At 43.3% G+C, this 25,037-nt stretch overlaps 1 protein-coding gene across 1 annotated transcript; it reads left to right on the top strand.

Annotated features, from left to right (window-relative positions):
- The first annotated feature begins 396 nt into the window (after positions 1 to 396).
- LOC310941699 (serine/threonine-protein kinase 38-like) lies at positions 397 to 20,971 on the top strand. Its single transcript, XM_083906909.1, has 14 exons — positions 397 to 682; positions 6,319 to 6,458; positions 9,436 to 9,487; positions 9,597 to 9,719; positions 9,833 to 9,916; positions 10,034 to 10,157; positions 16,452 to 16,606; positions 16,691 to 16,793; positions 16,921 to 16,982; positions 17,335 to 17,452; positions 17,574 to 17,697; positions 18,921 to 19,016; positions 19,125 to 19,216; positions 19,331 to 20,971. Exons 2-14 carry the CDS (start codon positions 6,331 to 6,333, stop codon positions 19,453 to 19,455), a joined length of 1,386 nt encoding a protein of 461 aa, XP_083763035.1. The 5' UTR covers positions 397 to 682; positions 6,319 to 6,330; the 3' UTR covers positions 19,456 to 20,971.
- Positions 20,972 to 25,037: the final 4,066 nt, after the last annotated feature.

The raw sequence follows: 25,037 nt of genomic DNA, 5'->3' as shown, positions 1-25,037 counted from the left end.
GCTTTTACCTATTGAAATCATTTTAATAAATGCAAAATATAAAAAATAAATGTGCACCACAATCATAGTAGCTTTTTATTAAGGGTTTGCAACGAGAATAATGAGTAGAAATATCGCTAGTATATTCTCATCTCATTGCTGCAAGTGCTTCACACATAAACCCGACCTCAAAATGCAACCCCTATCATTGGTCGAGCCACATGTCAATCATTATTCCATCCTACACCCGATTGGCCAGTGGATACAAACGGACCCTTTCCTCGACGCTGATTGGCTCATCGCCACGTCGATCACAAAGCTACGCCGTTGCGTTTCCCAGAACGTGTGATGATAGCAGCGGTCCCAGGAAGCAGCGCTGCCTATTTCATGTTTATAACGATAAAGACGGGAGAAGCGTTGGGTTTCGAGGTCAGGGGTTACGAATAAAGACGGCAAAATATTTTGGAATAATTTCAGGTTGGCTTGTCGTGGACGTCAGAGGAATTTTGTGATGGTTTGGCGTTAATATCGGCGGTGTATACTGTTTAGCCTGACTGGTGTGTGTTTGTATAAAGGGTTTCGCCAGTTAACGGGTCCGTGTAGCTGCACATTAGGCAGAAAAACACGGAATAACATTAATATTTCTTCACCTGTGTCGTGTCTGGCGGCGAGCCAATAATTGACTCTGGAGCAGGACACGGAGGTAAGTGAACACATTTTCTCCCCAGAAGCTGTTTACTTTTATGCGGTCGTGTTTTAATTTGTCGATGTAACGAAAGATGCCAGACGACAGACACGTAGCAGAGAAAATAGCTAGCTAACAGAACCTAGCGTTAGTCTCACCCGTTATCTGTGTGTGAAATGTAAAGAGACGCGCAGCGAGTCTTATCTACCGTCTGTCATCATGTCGGGCAGCAGTGGCGGAGCTAGAGGTGGCAGAGAAGTGTCAGCAGAGGTGGACACTTCTCTACCACTGGACATACCACTGTCATGAAGCTACAGACCGTTTTTAAATCATGAGACTGCAGGGTAGCACTGAAAAATCTGTACATGTATTAAGTTTTGTCCACTCAATAATGAAATGCGTGTATTTCATGTGGTACTGACCTTGATGGTACATGGAATTAATGTACGTTTTGTAATGCATCCAAAAAGTAATCTAGTACAAAAAGTACAGGCCGTGTTTTCATTATTACCAATTGAAAAACATAGAGTTTAAAGGTGAAGTAAGTAGTTTATAGTGACATCTAGAGCAGAGGCTGAAATTTACAACAACAAACTGCTCCTCTGCTTACCCCCTCCCTTCCCTGAGTGCTACGGTATCCTCAGCCGGTCAAATGTCGTCCTCATCGTCTTTCTCCGTGGTGCGGGCGTACGTTCCTTTATCCGCTGTAAAATACGCGTGGTCCTCCTTTCTAAACGCGTAAAAAGATCCGCTCTCAGCCTCGTCTTGGCGCTCGAATTGTTCTCTCGGGTTTGTCTATACAGGCTCCCGTAGAAACATGGCGTCGTGGCAATGCAATAGCGGCCCGCGAACATGTTATTTTACATGACTTTTTGAAACACTACGAAAATGAAACAAAAACTACTATACAGGGACTAGACAATGCAGGAGCACATAATATGTATACAAAAGTGGATTTTGGGTCATCTAAACCCATCAATACTACACAGTGTCCCTTTAAGATAGGTTCCCATGTAAAGTTTTGACAAATCTGTACATTAAAATGTGCCTTTACCTGTTTCCGTCAAAGCGATTATTTAAATTTAGGCTACTGAGAGAAGCAGTAGGACCACAAAGTGCCATAGCTGTTGATATGATGTGCTTTTCATTACTGCTTCAATTTGTAAGTGTAATGTTTGCTAATTGTGCTAAGTCAAGGAATATTTTTAATTGATTTTCAATTGTAGCAAAACGCGTCAGTGGGAGGCACATTGCAGTCCCGTGGTTTCTAAGGCCACATTTATACATAGCAGGGTATTTAGAGAAACAAATATTTCCCCCTCTCCGTTTTTCAAAAATAACATTGTGCAACAACATCGTTTTCAAAAAAGTTGTCATTTACATCAACCCGCATAAATACGCTGTCGAGTGCCGCCAAACCTATGGGCGGCAGTGTAGGGAGAAGGATAAAGCCATGCAAGCCAATCAGAATCCTCAGAATCAACAACAACGAATAACACGAGCGACTTCTAAACAAACTGTAAACATAGGGCGCTCACATGACGTCACTTTCTGGCGCATAATGTGACGCTTGAGAACCTAAAAACCCAGTTTCTCTCAGTTGACACAACAACACATAACCAGCTTTCTCAGGAATCTCCACTTTTGCCGGAGTTTTTAGAAATTGTTTTCTGTGATTAAAAATGGGGGTTTTTGTATAAATGAGAGGCCAAACCGCATGGAGATAACTGTTGTTTTCCCTTCGTTTAAACGGAAAGACAGGCATCAACCATAGAAAAACCCTAATTGGTTGACCTCTTACTATGAGGTGTGTGTGTAAATCTCCACCAGTCAGCTCCAAGTGTAGTTGAGTACCTCAGAAATGCAGATATATGCCACAGTGACATAGCTACCAGTTTTAATGTTGTGGATGATCAATTATTTCCATAGTAAAATGTTTAGAGGGGTATTATGGAATTACCGATACACACTCTTCTATAGAATTCCCATTATGTGCATGTTTAATGCCTTTTATGATATTATTAAGCAGGCTTTTGAATTTTGTTAGTGCGCATGCTTATGTGCCCCCATTCCTCATGTGGGTGTCATGACTGAGTCCATTCATTCAGGATGGAAAGAGTTTCCTGTCCAGTTACTCAAAGGGTGGAGTGTGTCTGTAGGTTTCCACACATGTGTAAACTGAAACAAACGGAGAAACACCAAAAAGTTCCACTCCAAAGCTTCTGCCTTGAGTTTACTTCATTTCAAATGCATAGATTCAAACCTAACTACAAGCATTCCACACCTGTATTTAGAGTCTCAGTCTGAGTGTGCTAAAATGTTACGATCTCAAAATAGTTGGAGCTTATTCAAAGGCAGTTACAAGCATAGTTATTTGTAGTTAGCCATAGATGGACTGAGTATTGAAAAGTCACATTTTGACCCCAAAATTTGAGTCATGACTATATGTAGATTATAGATTGTCAGGTTTGAACCCACTTTATTCTCTAAATAATGAGGTTACTTTTGTATTGCTGTCCTCACTAGAACATAGTGATGTAGTCTTGTTTGTAGTCTAACTGAATCATGTTAGTCTGAGCTCAAGGCCCAGCCTGCTCAGCTGTGATGTAACACCTTTGAACTGTTCAAATGTCGTTTCATTTTCCACTTTGGTTGGAAAAATGTGCTTCAAACTCCGTCAGACTCATGACTTAACTGTGTGCATCAATTGGTCTTTTATTCTGAAGACCAGTATGTCACAATAGGAAGAACACAGTTGTAACTCTTGAAATAAATGATGGCTGAGTTCCATTTAATTGCCTTCTGATGTAGACCACTGTCACAGCAAAATATTTTTAGTTATCAACAGCTAAAACACTGGTGTGACTGGTGACAAAGGCTGCAGTATATTTTTACGATTTTTGACTGTGCAATCTTCCATGGAAATTAAAGCATCTAGCTCATGCACAACTGTGTTGCAAATTAAATTAAATTTGTCACAATCGTTTATTTCCCCCACTGCCCAAGTAGTAGTAGTAGTAGCACAAGGAACAAACCACTAACTGACATGTGGTTTTATTTGTCACTACAACAATTCTACGTCTCAGAAAACTCAGGGATTCATGCTTCTTGCCCCTGCCCACCCCTGTGCTGTCCCTGTATTCACTCCTTCAGTGAGGTCTGACAGTATTGCTTGACAGAGAGCACCTCAAACAGCTCGAATCTGAGCTCACAGGTACATGATTCTTTATCCCTCTTCAACCCATGTCTGATTCCACTCCTATGCGATTTAATGTATATGCTGGAGTTAGTGATATAACCTGCTTATCTCTACATGCCCAATTTATAGCTGTAATGGTATTGGTATGTGGAGGGTCCACAGGAACTGTCATTAGTCCACTTGTGCTGATTTGCATTTATTTTATTGATTGATAGTGTTGTGTTGTGTTTTAAATTGAGCTTCCTTTGAGTGGTGTACTGAAGGAAATTTTCTCACAGCGCTCTGCCCTAACCTCTTGGAGAGCACAGCCTGCTAGAAGTGATTCAGTTATTTTTCCTCAGAAGTAAGGAAGTGTTTTGTTGTTGTGAGATCACTGGGGCCGGGATGGGAAAATGGCTGGTGTTTTAGACGAAACATTGCTCCTATCTCCAGGCTGCAGGGCTGTTTTTATCTCTGTGTGATCTAATCAAGCCCATTCATACCTTTCTCTAAAGCTAAAAATGTTTGGATAATGAATTGTCCACATCCACCCTCTTCCTCTTTCCCTGTGTTACCCTGTTGGTAGCCTTAGAAAATAGTATTTTATACTTAAGACAACGGGCTTGCTTCTGGGAGGCTGCCATCTTTCTGCAACATGTTTCTGCAGTAGCCTGAATGGTCATGTTTCTCGTTTTGAATCGGAAGCTTACTCCACAAATGAAGAAAAATGGCCCCATCCACATACCCCCAAGGCATAAATAATTGGAGAAGAAAGAGTGAATGGCAGAGAAAGCAGAAAAGTGAATAGAGTTATCAAAGTGTTTCCATCCTTTCTGGAATGTGAGGGCCACTGTAGTTCCCTGACATGCATGGGAATGGGACGGCTGAGTGTTGCACTCTGCAGTTTTACCTTTACATGTCACTAATTCTTACACACTGGACCCTTTTAAAGAAGAAGATTAGCTCTCTCCACATACTAAAGGGCAGAAGTGCTTCTTTGATGTGATGCAGTGTTCTTGCTCTGATTTTTCATCTTTTCAGCGGACAACATTTCCATCCATCCATCCATTATCTACCTCTTTATCCTTTACCGGAGGGTCGCGGGGGGTGCTGTACCTATCTCAGCTGACATAGGGCGATAGGTGGGGTACACCCTGGACAGTTCATCAGTCCATCAGTCCATCACAGGGCCACATATAGAGACAAACAACCATTCACTCATGCTCTCACATCTACTGTCAATTTAGAGTGACCAATTCACCTAATCCCCATATTGCATTTGTTTGGACTGTGGGAGGAAGCCGGAGAACCCAGAGAAAAACCATGCACCCTTGTTTCAGACAACATTTCTAGGATCTTTTTTTGGTTTGATATTATCCACTGAAAGATTCACAGGAATGCCTACTGAAAAATATGTGTGGACATAGCACGCTGCATTTCTTGTTATGATACACTGCACAGACCATGAGCCAAACATAGCATGATTCCCTGTCTATGTTAGGCGATCACAATAATATTTCTGTCCCAAGGATCTGACTCTTCTTAATGTGTGCTCAGGCGATCTGCTCCAGAGAGGCACTCACTGAAATGTAAAAATGGATTCCTTTTACCATGTGTAGCGGTTCATTTAGAATCGACATTTAAATCAAGACTCTTTTACATCATCAGGTCAGACAGAGTGACTTTCTATGTTCAGCACAGAGTGAAATATCAGATACTTTGAACCAAGAGTACCTGGCTGGTACATACCATTTGTCTAGATGCAAGCATTCAAATTCAAAACATTTTTGTACAACATATTCCAAATCCGTAAAATTAATGTTGTTGTAAAAATCGCAGACTAGGGGTCTAATTGGTTGGGTTGATAGTGGCCGATATTATAAATTGCCAGTTGGTTGCCTTGATTTCTAAAGACTATCATTGGTCATATAAAAACAGATATGGGTGGACTGACGATTGAAGGGAAAAAAGACTGGAATCTTCAGAAAATGGCAAAATGATGTTCATCAGCACATTCTTGAAATAGGCTGTACTTGTTTGTTGCACAGTTTTATGGTAGCTGTCAATAAAATGTCCCTGCCAAGTTTTGCTGCTGTTGTGAGGCAGCAGTGATTTCAAAAGTGCAAAACTGTTGAGCAACACTACCCCAGGAAAGTGAAAGTTGGTGTGTGTAGTGTAGCTAAAGTTTGCAAGCATTTGATAACGTCAACTACTGGTCATATCACACCAAGTAAGGCTGCAGCAATAAAAACCCCACCCCGAGTGTATTGGGCGTGTTTTATTGGTAATGAATTGAACTTTGGTAATTGGATAAGTGTTTGGATAGTTCCGTGTAGTCTTCTTCACTGGCTGATGAAAAGCATATTGTTGAGGACTGAATCTTTCTGTCTATTTTTTTTAATTGACGATCAACTCCTCAATATTCTCATCATGCTAGTTGAAGCAGTGTCTGGACTGATAAGCTCTTCTTCTTCAGGATAGTGTGGCCATGACGGGAGGGACTGCAGCCGCCCTTCCCATGAGCAACCACACCAGAGAGAGAGTGACTGTGGCAAAGCTGACGCTGGAAAACTTCTACAGCACTCTGCTCACCCAGCACGAGGAGCGGGAGATGAGGTAAAACCCTGCTTTCACAGCCGTCAGTGAACACAACCCTCATACTACACATAAACACAGCTGACCCATCCCACCTAAGGCTCTTTATCAGGAACATTTCAGGTTTATGTTATTGGCTATTGTACAAACACTTCAAAATACATAACACATACCAGTCCCTGCCAGGTTCACTCGTTGAGTGTCGCTACTTCATATCTTCTTGCGGTGAATGAATGAGGGAAACTTGGGTGGAAGTTACCTGGCCGAGGAAGAGGGCGTTTACAGCGGGATAATGGCAGCGAAAACTACATTAAGAGATGATCCATCCACATTTGATACATAGACTTGCACTTTGTTCTCTATGTTGTGAATAAATGGAGAAATCCTGCACTTTTTTTGTTTTCTTCAGTTAGACATCGTGATGTATCGCCATATAATTGTCTTTCAATTTATCGATTATCACAGAATCATTGTATCGCGGTCCATGTATTGCGTATCATATTGTGAGGTACCCTGTGATTTCCACCCCTACTATCAACTGCTATGAGTTCAAGACTACTTATCACAGTAATCTCGTGATGCAACTCATGCAGGGAGTGTAGCCAGACATGGCTGCTGAGAAAGTCTGTCTGTTTCGTACTTACAAAACAGCTGATAATTGTTATGTTGCATATGTAACTAGAATACAATGCGACTGTGGGGAAAAAGTCTGTTGATCGGTCTTAGTCAGGAAGTGAGGCAGCAGCTCTGTCGCTGAGTCACTCTGTCTGAATCCTTTGACTGTTTGCATATGCTAACGATGCACGCCGGTTGAGAACAATTATTATTATTTTATTATTTATTTACATTGTGTGTGAAGCAGGGATGGGGGCGTGGCATCATGATGGAGACCCTACATGAAACTGGAACTCCTGCAAAATTCAATAGCTGCTTCATTTACATTTCTCAAGTAGATATTGTGTTACTGCAAGCTTATTGTACTTTTAATCAAATAAATCTAAAAGTCAAGTGATTAAAGTTTGCATTGATTTGATTCCCAATCAAGATAAACTGGTCGGAATTGCTAATACATATTTAAACATTTGATAATTTATCACAATTAACTGTTGAGCTGATTAATCATGATCGACAAAATATATACACTACCGTTCAAAAGTTTAGGGTCACCTATACAATTTTTCCAAATTCTCCATTAAAAGTCACACTTTTAATCATCAAAAGAGTTGCAAAATGAATAGAAAATATAGTCAAGACATTGACAAGATTAGAAATAATGATTCTTATTCCAAATAATAATTTTGCCCTTCAAACTTTGCTTTCGTCAAAGAACCAGCAAAACTGTTTTCAGCTGTGCTAACATCATTGCACAAGGGTTTTCAAGGGTTTTCTAATAGCCTTCTAACGCAATTAGGAAACACAATGTACCATTAGAACACTGGAAATGGGCCTCTGTACACCTATGTACATATTCCATTAAAAACCAGACGTTTGCAGCTAGAATAGTCGTTTACCACATTGACAATGTATAGTAGGGATGGGACTTTCTGTCGACAAATCGATCGACAATCGACACGTGCGCACCTCGACAAAAAAATTACGAGTAAAAAAAGTTGAAGTGTCACAAACACGTAAAGTTCACAACCACGGAGGTTAAAGAAGCTGTGCACGAAAAGATGATCCTGCTGTCCAGCTTCCCTGCGCTCTGACACGAGGTCACCGGCTCGTTCTCTCAGTGGCTGTGCGCACGTCCAAGCGTGTGTGTGTGCGTACTGTGCGAACAAGGTTGCGCTTAAGTTTAGGACGGGGGTGGGGGACATAACACATGCGCTACACAAATGAAGACGGCATCTCACCCAGTCAGGATCACTGTACTTCACTCTGGTGGACACCTAACGAGCGCAGGTTCAAAATCCTGAGCCGTCAGCGAGTGGCGACACACACGTTCCAGCGGAGAGTCCGCTTTTTTTTCTTCCTTTTTTTGCCCCTCATTTTTATTATCGCTGTTCTGATGGTCAATAAAAAGTAGTACAGTGTAGAATAGTTTACACCCCCGCATTGCTGCTGTTGAGGCTGCTGTAAAAAAAAAAAAAAATAAGTAGACAAAAAATTCGACACGTGGACCTCGACAATCGACTCTAAAAATGTGTGAAATTCCCATCCCTAATGTATAGAGTGTATTTCTGATTCATTTAAAGGTGCCATGTGTAAGAATGTGGCCAAAAACGGTTACTACATTCAAATTCTAAATACAGAGGTCTTTTAGGTTTCGTTTTCTGACGTAACTGGCAACCCGTGGTTGCTCGGCAGCTGAGACTCTACTGACTGCAATGATTGGTAGACGGCAGTAGGTGGCGCCACATGCCAATACGTAATTTCAAAACATAAACATGATTTGCAGTCTGCAAAATATTTTTTTTATTCAAATATTTTGGCTGTACTGTTGTTGTTGGTGAGTTCAGTTTGTTATATGAACATTATTCCTGAGTCTGTGACATAGTAGGAGGATTTTATGGCCAGTTGCTTTAGATTTATTACAGTATGCACCTTTAATGTTATGTTAATTGAAAAAAAGTGTTTTTCCTTCAAAAATAAGGACATTTCTCAGTGACCCCAAACTTTTGAACAGTATATATATCATTTTTTTACAGGCATATTCAAGAGTTTTACCACAGTCCAGCCAGTCACATGTAAATTCAGCTGTTGCTTTATGTATCAGATATCACACCAGACACCAGTGTAAAGCTAACAATGCAGAGGTGTTTCATCACAGGTGTGTGAACACAGCAAAGAGCATCTAATAATCTGCCTCCTGTGCTCTCATGTTACCTGAGAGCTGATCTCTGGTGCAGGTAACATGGTTGATTTCCATGGCTGTATAAACTGAGAGAAGATTAATTTTCAGTGTTTGTACTGTATGTTCCCACTTACAAATGTCTCCTTCTGCAGTCACTGTTTTATTTATATTTTTATATGAATGATGTTTTATAAATAATTATAGGCAGAAAAAGTTGGAGAAGGCAATGGAAGACGAGGGTTTACCAGACGAGGAGGTACAACTTTTCCTTTATTTCTCTTTTTGTCTCACTTACAAATCTCATATTTTTTTCTATATCACCATGACATTTTTTAAACATCTGAGGGTTTTTTTGTGTTTTGCAGAAAGTAATGCGGCGCTCCCAGCATGCCCGCAAGGAGACAGAGTTTTTGCGACTCAAAAGGACGCGATTAGGCTTGGATGACTTTGAGTCCCTCAAAGTGATTGGACGGGGTGCTTTTGGAGAGGTACATTAAAACTATTAATTGAAGAAATGTTGCTGGTGCATGTGTTGAAAACTCAAAGGTATCAGGATTGGGTGTCTGTGCCTTTTCAGGACATGTTTTTTCTCCTCCTGCAGGTACGTTTGGTGCAGAAAAAAGATACAGGCCACATCTATGCCATGAAGATTTTGAGAAAAGCCGACATGCTGGAAAAGGAGCAGGTAAGCATTTGTCAGTGCTTTTGTTCCAGCTATGTTTACAAGGCACCTTGTTAGAACCACTGCTGCACCTGCCGTTATGTTGTGTGCAGTCTTAATTTGTCCACCCCCTTTCTGTAGGTTGCTCATATCCGGGCAGAGAGGGATATTCTAGTGGAGGCAGACGGAGCCTGGGTGGTCAAGATGTTCTACAGCTTCCAGGATAAGAGGAACCTTTATCTTATCATGGAGTTCCTGCCTGGAGGTATGTTTACACCAGTCGACTTCAAATAGCCTCTGTGGCACACTGTCGGGGGTCCATGAAAAGCTTCTTGTTACGATTCCACCTGCACCTTCTCCTCAATTTTATTATTAGTGTTGTTTTTGTGGCTGCTGCTCTTTCCCCTCTCCTCTGACTCTGCAGGGGGCGTGGCTGACCCAGTTCCCAGACACCGGTGATCGTTTGCACCTGCGCGGCTCCTCCTCACCTGCACCAGATGTGTAATCAGCGGGGCTTAAAGGCGGAGCCATTTCTCCTCACCGGTGTCAGATCGTTTTCGAACGTACATGGGTAAAGTCATGCTGCCAGCTCTCTCGCTGTACTTACCTCACAAGAATACTTACCCGTTCGTCTCCGCTCCAGGTCGTCACGTCTCCTGCTGGTCTTCAACTCCCTGGCTGTTCCGGTCTCCCTATTCTCCTGGGATCTCCTGTGCCACGTTCGTGAGTTGTTTCCACTCTGGATTTCCGCCGACCTGCCGAGTCACCCCCGCAGTAGCTGCAAGGACAATTTTCCTCCTTTCTCTCCACCTATCCCCTATCGCTTCCCACTTTTGGGAAGTCGTTTTATGTTATACGTTTGTTAATAAATTTATATTGTTTTGAAATAGCTTTCCGTCTCCGTCTGCTTTCGGGTCCACGCCACTTAATCATTACATAACGATCTGACCAACATGGACCCGGCGGACTTTGACGCATTAAAACAGGCTATTTCCGCCCAGGGCGCACTCATCGGGCGCCATAGTCAGATGCTTGCCGAAATCTCCCTTTCACTCCGCGAACTTTCGGCTAATGCTGCTAGGTCGGCTAACCCTCCCGTAGCCTCCGCCACGTCCGTTTCCGCTAGCACGGAGCGGGTAGTTGCGGCTAGTAGCGCTAACTTAGCCACTTCCGCTAGTTCGTCGCGGGAACCTTTTGTCCCCATTCCCGAACGATTCTCCGGGGAGATTGGTAAATGCACAAGCTTCCTTTTTCAATGCTCGCTAGTCTTTAGCCTTCAACCACGCACCTACCCCGATGACAACGCCAAGATAGCCTTCGTGGTAAATTTGTTGTCGGGGCGAGCCGCCCAGTGGGCAACGGCCACGCTATCGCACGCAGCTCCCGCTTCCGTTAGCTACTCGTCGTTCACCACCCAGTTGTGCAAGGTTTTCGATCACTCTCCTCGGGAGTCCGACATCTCCACCAAATTAATCAACACTGAACAGGGCAATTCGTCGGTGGCCGATTTTTCTATTCAGTTCCGCATTCACGCTGCGGAGAGTTCGTGGAACGACGCGGCGCTGCGCGCTATGTTCGTTAGAAATCTGAATAGAGAAATACGCGATGAACTAGCAACACGGAACGACGCCCACGATTTAGATTCACTCATTGCCTTGTGTATCATGCTCGATAACCGCATCCAGGAGAGGGATCGAGAGAGAACGGCGAGTAGCCGGCGCGTCACTAGCCACTCACGTCCCCACAATCCGGTTCCCATTCCTCTGCCCCCTTTTTCTACCTTTCCTGGTTCACCTGAACCGATGCAGCTGGGGCGTACTCGACTCACCTCCGCGGAGCGGACGGTGAGGGTGAGAAGCGGGGCCTGCCTCTACTGCGGCGAACTGGGCCATCAACGGGCAAACTGTCCAGTACGGCCAAAAGACTAAGTCCGCCAACACACGCAGGAGTGTTGGCGGGCGGTGCCGTTTCCTGTCCCGCAAAGAAGCGCGTGATCCTCCCTGGTCAACTCCGGTGGGACCAGAAGTCGGTCACGCTTTCCTGTCTGGTCGATTCAGGCGCGGACGACTGTTTCCTGGACTTAGACACTGCCCTCCAGGCCGGGATCCCCACGATCCCGCTCGAGACTCCGAAGGAGATCCACGACCTCGACGGCAAGATCCTGGCCACAGTCACTCATCGCACCAGACCCATCGCCCTGGTCCTGTCCGGCAACCACCACGAGCTGCTTCAATTGTTCCTGATTCCTTCGTCTTCCTCCCCGATCGTGCTGGGCCTGCCCTGGTTGGCGCTCCACAATCCCCGGTTCGACTGGTCGTCTGGGCAACTCTCCAGCTGGAGCGTTCCATGTCACTCCCGCTGCCTCCGCTCAGCACTGCCCGCTCCTTCGACCTCTCCGGTTCCGGTTCCCAAGCCACCAGACCTTTCCACGATTCCGGCGGCGTACCACGACCTCGGGGAGGTGTTCTCCAAGGACTTGGCTCTCTCTCTTCCTCCCCACCGACCATACGACTGCGGCATTGACCTGCTTCCGGGGTCCACATTACCTTCCCGACGGCTGTACAATCTATCCCAGACCGAACGCTCATGCATGGAGGAATACGTCAACCAGTCTCTGGCCGCTGGTCTCATTCGTCCCTCTTCATCCCCTGTCGGAGCCGGTTTCTTCTTTGTCCAGAAGAAGGATGGTACCCTGCGCCCTTGTATCGACTATCGTGGTCTCAATGAGATCACGGTCCACAACAAATATGCTCTGCCGCTTATGGACGCTGCCTTCAGTCCCCTGTGCAAGGCTAAAGTTTTCTCCAAACTCGACCTTCGCAACGCGTACCATCTGGTTCGTATCAGGGAGGGAGACGAGTGGAAGACCGCCTTCAACACGCCTATGGGTCATTTTGAATACCTGGTCATGCCGTTTGGATTAACGAACGCTCCAGCAGTCTTTCAGCACCTAGTCAACGACATTCTGCGTGACATGCTGGACAAATTCCTGTTCGTGTATTTGGATGACATCCTCATCTTCTCGGAGTCCGAGCAGGAACACGTCCAGCATGTCCGCATGGTGCTGCAAAGACTGCTGGAGAACAAACTATATGCCAAGGCAGAGAAGTGCGTCTTCCACGCATCATCAGTTCCTTTCCTTGGGTTTATTATCGACCAGGGTAAGCTGTCTCCAGACCCGGCCAAGATCAGCGCGGTGAGGGACTGGCCGACCCCCTCCAACCGGAAGCAGCTGCAGCGGTTCCTAGGGTTCGCGAACTTCTACCGGCGATTCATCCGGGACTACAGCAAGGTGGCTGGACCCCTCACTCGACTCACCTCTCCGCTGCAATCATTCTGCTGGTCCGATGACGCCGAGAATTCCTTCCAGAGACTCAAGGTACTGTTCACGTCCGCACCAATCCTCTCCCACCCTGACTCTTCCCTACAGTTTGTCGTCGAGGTCGACGCCTCCGACACTGGAGTTGGAGCCGTTCTTTCGCAACGCTCGCCTGCCGACCAAAAACTGCACCCATGCGCTTTCTTCAGCCGACGCCTTTCCCCTGCCGAGGCGAACTATGACGTGGGGAACAGGGAGCTGCTGGCGGTCGTGTTGGCACTCCAGGAATGGCGACATTGGTTGGAAGGTGCGTCTTTTCCATTTATCGTTTGGACAGACCATAAAAATTTATCTTATTTACGAGACGCTAAACGTCTCAACTCCAGACAGGCACGTTGGGCCCTGTTCCTGGGGAGATTTGTGTTTACCCTCACCTTCCGACCTGGGTCAAGGAACGTTAAACCAGACGCATTATCTCGACTATTCTCACCTGATCCACCTTCTCTGTCTCCCGAGCCAATCATTCCCCCAGCCTGCATCGTGGGAGCTGCTTCCTGGCCGGTGGAGGAGAGGGTCCGTCTGGCCCAACGAGAGGAACCAGACCCAGGAAACGGTCCTCCCAACCGGCTCTTCGTCCCGGGCGCGGCACGATCTGAGGTATTACAGTGGGCACATGGCTCTAAGCTCACATGTCATCCCGGCCACAATCGCACTCTCCGGTTCCTCCGCCAGCGATTTTGGTGGTCCTCCATGCCTCAGGACACTGCCGAGTTCATCCGAGCCTGTCCCGTCTGTGCCCGAGGGAAGACCTCGAACCGCCCTCCAGCTGGTCTCCTGCAGCCGCTCTCCATCCCACGTCGTCCCTGGTCCCACATTGCGGTGGACTTCGTTACCGGTCTACCACCGTCTCGCCTAAACACCACGGTCCTGACGGTGGTGGACCGGTTTTCGAAGTCCGTCCACTATATACCGCTCACCAAGCTCCCAACTGCCATCGAGACGGGGGACCTCCTAGTCGAACACGTCTTCAGACTCCACGGGTTCCCGCAGGACATCGTCTCAGACAGAGGGCCTCAGTTCGCTTCCCAGGTCTGGAAGGCGTTCTGCTCGGCGCTGGGGGCGTCCACCAGCCTCACGTCGGGCTATCACCCCCAGTCTAACGGCCAAACAGAACGGGCCAACCAGAGCATGGAGAGTGCCCTTCGTTGTGTCGCCGCCCGCCACCCCGCCTCCTGGAGTTCCATGCTTCCATGGGTGGAATACGCGCACAATTCCCTGGTCTCCGCTTCTACCGGCATCTCTCCATTCATGGCGACCCTGGGCTACCAACCACCCCTCTTCGACTTCCAGGAGGAGGAGGTCGCCGTTCCTTCTGTCCAGACCTACCTTCGCCGGTGCCACGCGGTGTGGAGACAGGTCCGGTCATCCCTTCAACGATCTTCCATCCAGAGCCAGAGGCAGGCCAATCGCCACCGCATCCCGGCTCCAGACTATCGCCCAGGACAAAAGGTATGGCTGTCCTCTAAAGACCTTCCCCTGCAGGTCGAGTCCCGGAAGTTGGCACCTCGTTTCATTGGGCCGTTCATCATCGAGCGGATGGTCAACAGGTCCGCCGCCCGCCTGAAGCTTCCTAGAGCTTTACGAGTCCACCCGACCTTCCACGTCTCACTCCTAAAACCAGTGGAGGAGTCGGACCTGGTCCCACCCTCCAACCCTCCTCCTCCACCCAGGTTTATCGACGGGGGGGAGGCCTACACAGCCAGGCGTATCCTGGACAGCCGACGCAGGGGCCGGGGTCACCAGTACCTCGTCGACTGGAAGGGGTACGGCCCGGAGGAGAGATCTTGGGTCCCACGCCATTTCATCCTGGACAAAGACTTGATGAGGGACTTCCATCGGACCCACCCGGATAAGCCTGGCCTAGCGCCAGGAGGCGCTCTTTGAGGGGGAGGTACTGTTACGATTCCACCTGCACCTTCTCCTCAATTTTATTATTAGTGTTGTTTTTGTGGCTGCTGCTCTTTCCCCTCTCCTCTGACTCTGCAGGGGGCGTGGCTGACCCAGTTCCCAGACACCGGTGATCGTTTGCACCTGCGCGGCTCCTCCTCACCTGCACCAGATGTGTAATCAGCGGGGCTTAAAGGCGGAGCCATTTCTCCTCACCGGTGTCAGATCGTTTTCGAACGTACATGGGTAAAGTCATGCTGCCAGCTCTCTCGCTGTACTTACCTCACAAGAATACTTACCCGTTCGTCTCCGCTCCAGGTCGTCACGTCTCCTGCTGGTCTTCAACTCCCTGGCTGTTCCGGTCTCCCTATTCTCCTGGGATCTCCTGTGCCACGTTCGTGAGTTGTTTCCACTCTGGATTTCCGCCGACCTGCCGAGTCACCCCCGCAGTAGCTGCAAGGACAATTTTCCTCCTTTCTCTCCACCTATCCCCTATCGCTTCCCACTTTTGGGAAGTCGTTTTATGTTATACGTTTGTTAATAAATTTATATTGTTTTGAAATAGCTTTCCGTCTCCGTCTGCTTTCGGGTCCACGCCACTTAATCATTACACTTCTGGATTAATCAATTGAAATTATATATGGTGGTACTCATAATTCTTTCACCCACACTCTCGTCTTCTACCGCCTTATCCTCTAAATGAGGGTCACAGCTGACATAGAGACAAATAACCATTCACTCACACTCTCATGCCTACGGTCAATTTAGAGTGACCAATTTACCTAATCCCCATATCGCATGTTTTTGGACTGTGGGAGAAAACAGGAGAACCTGAAGAAAACGCACACATACACAGGGAGGTCATCATAATTCATTAATTTTAGTCCATAAAATATCACATAAAATGATCACACTAATGAAACTGTTATTTCCACTCAAACCCATTAAATGATTGTCAAAATGGCAGTTAATTTAGTAGTAGATTAAGATATAGTGTTCATTTCTATGATATTTTTTAAAAAGCTTCAGAGTACAACAATTAGTAAATTAATTTCCATGTTTCAAATGTTTCACTTGTTAATAGATTACTTTCTAACCAAACAATTTATAGTTAAATAATGAGTAGGATCTTCTTGAAGATCCTTGGCAAAAAAAAAACAGAATTTTCCTAGTGAAATGTACATTATATTATCACTTGATATACTCTGAAATAAAAGTACTGAACATATAGAATACAAGAATTTAAAGAAAATCATAATATTCAAAAGTGATGACCTTTGATCTTGTTACCAGGCGACATGATGACCTTGCTGATGAAGAAGGACACTCTCTCAGAAGAAGCCACCCAGTTCTATATCGCAGAGACAGTTTTGGCCATTGACTCCATCCACCAGCTGGGCTTCATCCACAGAGACATCAAACCTGACAACCTGCTGCTGGACTCCAGGGTGAGACCACACACTTAGCTTATAGTACATGTTCCCTTTGCACTGTGAATTTCTGCAGATGATCAAACATCTCTTTGCTCCCAGGGCCATGTGAAGCTGTCAGACTTCGGCCTGTGTACAGGACTGAAGAAGGCTCACCGCACTGAATTCTACAGGAACCTGACGCACAACCCACCCAGTGATTTCTGTTAGTCAATCATATAATATCTAAGTTTACTTGCACTGTAATACACTTCAGAGGCATGCTGCTTTTATCACACTGAAAACATGTACTCCAAACTGCTCATGCTCGTCCTGTGTGTTCTTCCTTGCAGCCTTTCAAAATATGAACTCCAAGAGGAAAGCAGAAACCTGGAAGAAGAACCGCAGGCAGCTGGTAAGGATGTGACATTTTACTATGATGAAGCTGGTGTTTCATGTGTTTCACATGTTTGCACACATTAATAACGTGTTTTTCTTTTTTAACCAAGTCCTCTAATAAAAAAAAACAGTAAAAATCTGTGTAAGATTAGGGAGAATCAGTGACATCTAATGGTGGGACTGTGGAGTGCAGGGGTTATATATAAAAGCCTTATGCTATGCTATGAAAACCAGCCAAATGTATGGGTAGTATATTCAATTTCTGCCAATAAAGACGACTACGTCTTACACACTGGACTGTTAAATTGTAACACAACTTTCTTTGTCAAAGCTTTACTTTCCAAACTGTGACTGTGTGTGACTTTTAGGCCTATTCCACTGTGGGGACGCCTGACTACATTGCTCCTGAGGTCTTCATGCAGACGGGTTACAACAAGCTGTGTGACTGGTGGTCTCTGGGTGTCATCATGTATGAAATGCTCATTGGTAAGCAGTCAGTTGTCTGAATGTGTTTTTCACTTGGAAAAACTAAAAGAATAGAAACCACCAGGTTGCTGTACACAGGAACAGTGCACCTCAGAGAATATGTTTTATCGTCTCTCTTCAGGTTACCCGCCATTCTGCTCAGAGACGCCACAGGAGACGTACAGGAAGGTGATGAACTGGAAGGAAACTCTTGTCTTCCCACCTGAAGTCCCCATCTCAGAGAGGGCCAAAGACTTGATATTAAGGTGTTTATATTTAACAGATATAGCAGTTATTCAGCACTTTGACAGGATAAATACTGTACTTCGTGATCCCGCTTGCCCCTGCACTGCTGCTGTATATAATTAAAGCTCCCTCAGTAAGGTCTGGTCGTATTACTTGACAGAGCCCATTTCAGAGGAAGGAAGCAGCATACAAATAGCTTTACATCGTTTCTGTGCATGAAGACCGATCAAAATCATGATGAACTACAGCTTTAAGATGACTTTTTCTGTCAACAACGTGTGTGCAATGTGTATATTTATATCCGCGAGAAACGTGCGCGGATATTATGGAATCGGTCCTGCGCGTCCGTTTCCGCGTCCGCAGATTTTAGCCGTTAACGCGATAACTGGAAAGGCGTTTGAGATTACATTTTCTTATTTTTTTTATGGGTCACATACCCCCTGTAGATGATCCCTATTGATTTTGAGCTGTCTACCATTATTATTAATTAATGAATTAGTTAATTAATGAATTAATTAATTCATTAATTCATTAATGAATTAATGAATTAATTAATTATATAAAAAACATATTTTCACCTGTATCTTCCAAAGTATTGCAGGTATTGGCTTCAAATTTTGCATGGGCATCACATACCACCTGAGAATTATCCCTATCTTTGTAGCTTTATTAGTCATTAGCAAATTAATTAATTTATTATGCTAAAAACACATTTTCGGCTTTAACTTCCAGACTGATGGAGATATTGCCTTCAAATGTTGTACAATGATTCATGTAACAAATATCTACAAGTACAATCATTATTACTTTGGCTATGATTGGTAATAGTTACATAATAAGTTAACTGGTTAACTTATTAGTGAACACAGAAAAAATAGTTAAGGCATTTTTTCTTTATTATTGAGCTCATTTGGACACATTGAGGATATCATGGGTTTATTTAGCACTTATTCATAATATTTATTACATTATAATATACATTTATTAATTATCATATAAAACATGTTAATACAAATTTAATAAACATAGTGTATGCTTTTTCATGAAATTTGGACATATGGCAGGTGTGGTTAGCATTTTAATATTCATAATATTTAACAAGGTATAATCTAGAGAGAAATTAGAGAGAAATTCAGGTATTCTGTGTTCAATATCGAGTTTATATGGATACTTTGAACATGTATAAAGTGTCGGCCCCCGACAGCGTAGGATAGTTTCAGCCTGCTCTGTGTGTGTGTTTCAGGTATTGTGCTGATGCTGAGAACAGGATTGGAGCAGTGAGCGTCGAGGAGATCAAGAGTCATCAGTTCTTTGAGTCAGTGGACTGGGAGCACATCAGGTACAGGAAGCATTTTCTTCTGTCCTTCTTTTCAACAACCAAGGCTCCTCCAGGAGTTCTTCCTCAGTCCTTGATCCGTCCATGATTCCCTCTGTCCTGCCTCCACAGGGAGCGGCCAGCGGCCATCTCCATTGAAATCAAGAGCATTGACGACACCTCTAACTTTGATGACTTCCCTGAATCAGACATCCTTCAGCCAGGTCTGTCTTGTAAAGTAATTTGCATCATTATTGTGAAACCTTAATTGATTTTCAACCTATTGAGCCATGTATCCTCCATTGAAAATATATATTTTTGTTTTTGTTTTTGTACAGCCAACGCAACAGAGCCAGACTTTAAATCAAAGGACTGGGTGTTCCTCAACTACACTTACAAGCGATTCGAAGGTTTGACACAGCGAGGCACCATCCCCACATACATGAAGGCAGGCAAGGCCTGATGTGCTCACATGTGGAGACAGTGGTGTGGACAAAGAAAAAGAAAAACACAGACGTTTTTACGGACACAGGGTCGGGCCCTGGAGCCCTGCTGGTGCTGAAGGCTGCACTGTTAGCCTCTCAGTCTAAATTTAAGCTTCATCACAAGTTATCTACTGTAGGTCTGCTCAGCCGCTGCAAGAACACCCAAGAGCATTACCGCATTACCTCGGTTGTTTATATCGTATACCTGTGCTGTTTTAGCCATAGCTCTCAGGCCACTTCACTAACTAGGACACTAACTCGACATATCTGCATGTTCAGCAGCATATTGCTTCTGGAGAGATCCCCCCCCCCCACCTTGAAAACAAATCACTGCTTTGACATCTTTGCATTAATATGTTTTAACACTAATGGTCAAATTACCTCTGATGCAATTATTTATCGATGTTGAAGACTTGCTCTAAACACTGTAGTTAAACTCTGGATAATTAGTAAGAACAGAAACCCATCTCATCATAATATCTGCTCATTTAAAGGAAACTTCCAGCATGATTTCTAGTGTTTTTACCTCTGTTTCAGTTCACAAAAAAATCACGAATATCAGTTTTGGTCAAGAGATGCTAAGCTCGTGATCAGGTAACTGGCAGCACAACTTCTTCCAACTTAGTTTTCAGTTAAAGTGCAGCTGGTGGTCAGGAGAATGTGTGGGATGACAGAAGTATTGGTGTCGTTTTCATTTAAAGAAGAGCAGTGTCGGTTCAGACTAGAACACCTCCATCATAAAAAGATGCTTTGATCTGCTAACTTTTTTATAATCTTGTGAATTACTTTTCATTGGCCAGTCTTTTATTGGCACTCAGCCAATTGCTGCTTTGCTTTGATAAGCGAATGTTACCGTTGTGGTACAGTAAAATAAACATGTTCAACTTTAAACCTGATAAACACGGGCATGTTGGTGTCATCATAGAGAGTGCTTTACTGTGCCAAGGTAAGCATTTAGCTAAAAGAACCATTATGTCCTAGTGCAGCCTCAAGGACATGCTAGCATCTGTCGTATACTCACCTTTGTTAGCATCTGTGTCAGTGTGGCTGGTATAGTTTTCACTCTGTGTGTGCAATAATGCCAATAAGTGCTCCTGGAAACACCCACGGTAGTAGGAACTACCACAGAGGTGATTTTGATTATCTGTCCATCTGTGGTCACTCATGATACACTCATAAAACGTAAATGTAAGTCAAGCTAATCAAGGGTTATTGTGGTCGAGTGCTGTGCGATGTGGTCGGTGATTGCTGAATGGCTGAGGTTGAATTTAAAAATGTCTGGTTTGTCTGACTGACTGAACCTAAATACTGTTATGAAAGTGATATTGAAAAGGTCTAGGACAGTAATAGTTGAGTAAAAACTCAAATCATGCTGGAAATGTTCTTTAACCATGATGGTTGGTGACACAGCTCCGTGGGGCAACTCCTCCTGTGGTGTTGCTGTTCTCGGACCATATGTGGATGGAGTTTAATCTCTGGGTTTCTGTCACATTGCCAAACAAATTGCAGTGTGTCACTTCCCTTTTAGAGCCAATGGGTGTGTTTAGATCGGGGTCGTACCTTTGTTCCCCGGGTCCTATGTTGCCCGTTTTTCCCAAAAAAGGTCCTATGTTTCCCACTTTGTGGAAGCCTGGGTGTGGAGCTCCAGGGTAAAGGGTAAGGGTTAGGGTTGGGGTTGGGGTAAGGGTAAGGGGTAGGGTCCTATGTTCCCCGGGTCCTTTTGGGTGAAAGCGGGGAACATAGGACCCTTTTTTAGAAAAAGGGTCCTATGTTCCCCGGTCACATACAAACCGGGGAACATAGGACCCTTTGGGTGAACCAGGGAACATAGGGACCCTTTCTCTAAAAAAGGGTCCCTATGTTCCCCGGTCACATACATACCCGGGGAATATAGATATGGTCTAGTTTAGATCAGTGCTAGCATAAATTATATTTCGCAGTTTTAATAGTAATCTGTCCAACAACCTAGTCGCTTCCTTCTAAGACAGAAGAAACATGTTAAGTGCCTTGTAATATCTAACCCGATCTTTTAGAGATGTTATCAGAACTAAAACAGAACAATGTTGACTTGAATCAGAAATCATAATAATAATAATAATAATAATAAGTTATGGTGGGAAAAAAATAACTCTGTCTGATGAGACATATTTACAACGTCCTCAAAATGATAAAAGATGTGCAGAGACAAAGGCAGTTGAGAGAAGCTGTTTTTTATTGTTTGAAACTTGTAAAAAAGCTATGACATCAAAGCAAGCGCAGTGAACTAAGCGTCTTTGTTTGGTAAGACCAGGTCAATGTGATGTATAGCTTGTGGTTTATGTCTTCGAGGTTCCTAAATGTCTTAGTTGATGTTGAATTTGTTTTCCATTAGCTGTTGAGTTTTTTTCCTCCAAAAGAAACAACGAAAGAAATCCGCTCCGAGTCGTCTCGACACACCGTGCTAAAAATACTTACCAAAGAACTCTGACCGTCACATGTAGCCGTCGCTTAACTGCACTTAACTTCAAACTACCTGTTCAAAAAAACTTCTCACAAGAAAGACGTCCTTGGTCATGGAATAATTTTTGTTTTTTGTCAACACATCTGTTGAGTGTTCTGTTGACGTACACGCAGGGACAGGACACACACTGATTACTTACCCACTTTTAACCATTTAACTGTTGCAATCACAGGAATCCCACATGAAGCTGTCTATTGAGTTGTTTATGGTGGAATTGTTTTAGCAAGTTGAAAAATAAGTGTTGTATTATCATATCATGTCTACCAGCCCCTGTTTTCATACATGTAATCTGTTTTATTTCAATCTTAAGTAGTCCTGCTGAAAACCTGTTTATTCACCAACGAGACTGACCAATAATGTCCAAGTTATGCTCGACTGAGGGGAGAGAGACGTGTGTCTTTGTTTTCATTTATTTATTTTCACGTTTTCATTGGAAGGTGTTGATAAATCCGATTTTGTGATAATGTCCGCCGTATTTTAAGTTTATGAGTTATGTGTTTGCTTTCCCTTGAGTTGAAAGGAGCGTCAATTTAGGATTGCACTTTTGTAAAGTTGATGGAGTAACAAGAAAAGAGATTTTGAAAAAAGGTCAATATAATAAGATATCCTACAATGTCCTACTTGGCCGACAGTAATAACTCCCTTGAAGAAAAATCTGATCCTAAAGGGATAGTACATAATTTTTGAAGTGGGCTTGTATAAAGGGTTGTATGAAGTACATGTAAACTACTGTAATAGTCCAATTTTAGCTGGACTAACACATTTTCATCATGTAAACATACTGACTATGTTGAAGTACCTCAAATTTAAATCTAAACATGACAGATAATGTCTGGAAAAATAATAGTCAAACAATCTGGATCATTTGGGATATAAGACAAACCTATCTGGCAATTGTGCTGTCGCCATAGATTCATGGTTGCGTGTAATCAGTGAAACACTCTTGATAAAGACTGGGTTGAAAAAAACGGTGCTTTCTTTTGTGAGGTGATGTCTGGGTATGTATGGGTAGCCGTTTTAACATTTAATAGCTAGACTGGATATGTATTACAGATAGCTGTAATTCAATTCATCCTATCCACAATGACATTCTTCCTATCCACAATGTCTTTCTTGGAAATGATCGATTACAAATGACGTCACTTCAGTGCGGTTTCATTACAATTACCATAAATGTTATTCTTCCTATCCGCAATTGTCATTTCAGATATCGGAAATGGGAGTTTCTCCTTGTTAGAATTCTTTTGTCGAAATCCAGAATGTCATTGTGGATATCGGAACTTGAAAGCCCAATACACATGAATGGCAAAAGAGACGTAATTTGTCCGAGGAAGAATGTCATTGTGGATATCTGAAATGACAATTGCGGATAGGAAGACTGTCATTGTGGATATCTGAAATGACAATTGCGGATAGGAAGAATGTCATTGTGGATATCTGATTATATTATTATTATTATTTTTGACTAGGAATAATTGAATTACATATATCTGTAATACATATCCAGTCTAGCTATTAAATGTTAAAACGGCTTGCCATAGATCTGTGATGTAAGAGAGAACTTGTTACACTTGGTGTAATCAAAAACATGTGCACATAAAAGGAAAGAGGGTTAATCCACGCAATTCTATGTGTATACAGGATGACTTGAACTCCATTACTGTGCCACTTTATCAGAACGTAGCTCAATGATGGTGACATTCAATTTTCCACAAGTTTTATCATCTAATTACAACAATGACACTTTTCACCCTGTGTGTTGTTACTGATATAATTACATCACATAACCTGTCATTTTAGAGAGTATATTGAAATGCATCTGGGCTAATCCTGAAAAAAGTGTCAGAAACTCCAAAGCACCATTGTTTTGCTGACAACAAAAAAAATCTCCCCTCACGACAGAGCAAGAATTCAAACTGTCCGCAGGGTGAAGGAGGAACAACTCAATAATATGTTCATTCACAATGGCAAGTTTTTCAGTAGATGAAGTGCTAAAAAATAATAAAATCAGATACTCACAATCCTAACACTCTGAGGTTTCCTTTTTATTATAATTATTGGGGATGGATTTAAACATGGCTGAATGGACCACACCCCCTAGTGGGCTGTAAAGGCACTGCAGGTACTAGGAGCTTTGAGGGGTCATTAAAAACCTAAAATAGTTCCCTGTTCATTATTGTGGATGGATTTGGATAAATTATTGATAATTAATACATTTTGCTTTCTAACATGACTTAATGTGTGTTGTCAACAACTTTTGTAGTATAGATATGCAGAGACCTGATTCAAATCTAAATGGGATGTGTAAAGTTTGGGAATGGCTGTTCTAAATTGACACCACATTTTACCATTAAAACATTTTCAGAATGTTAATCCAACAATCTTGTTCTGCATATTCTAATAATTATCGTAATCAATATTAGCAATATCTTTTCAATCCCTGATTGAGACAATGACGAATCAAGTGATGCAATTTGATTGTGAAAAGATGCTTGAAATCTAAATGATTTATTCAACCAAACCTGAATAAGTTTTTTTTTGTTTTTTTTAACACATTCACTAAAAATTATTAAAATTCAAAATAATAGAGTAAAGTCAAATTTTTTCATGAAACATTGTGTTTTCTTTAATAATCACTCAATTGTTTGTTTTTTAACTTGAACATCTAACTGAATACTAAAGATATGTATTATTCTCTTCAAGTGTTTTGTTGTTTTTCCTGTAGGAACCCCCAAATGGCCACTAGAGGAAGCTCTTAGTGCAAATCAGTGCGGCTCCTGTGAGAAGAGCATGAATGGGATCGCAGCTGTTGACAAACCTGTTCAATCCCCACGATTTGTGCTACACATTTAAATGCATAAAATCACATTTAAATGCGAACAACTGGAAAAAAAACACTTTTATTTTTCTTCTTTTTTTTTTTGTAAGTATAATTATCACTTTTTGTCACACACACATAATAATTATACTTTTGCAGCACGTGGTTACACCATACTCATAAACCCCGCTTAACATGCATGATATATTCAAACCAAACCAACCACTACTGTACATTTACAC

This window comes from Microchirus variegatus (assembly GCF_963457635.1).
Source record: "Microchirus variegatus genome assembly, chromosome: 20".
In the NCBI taxonomy this organism is placed as follows: domain Eukaryota; kingdom Metazoa; phylum Chordata; class Actinopteri; order Pleuronectiformes; family Soleidae; genus Microchirus; species Microchirus variegatus.
The sequence above is the reverse complement of the archived record's forward strand: the minus strand, read 5'-3'. Positions and strand labels throughout refer to the sequence as shown.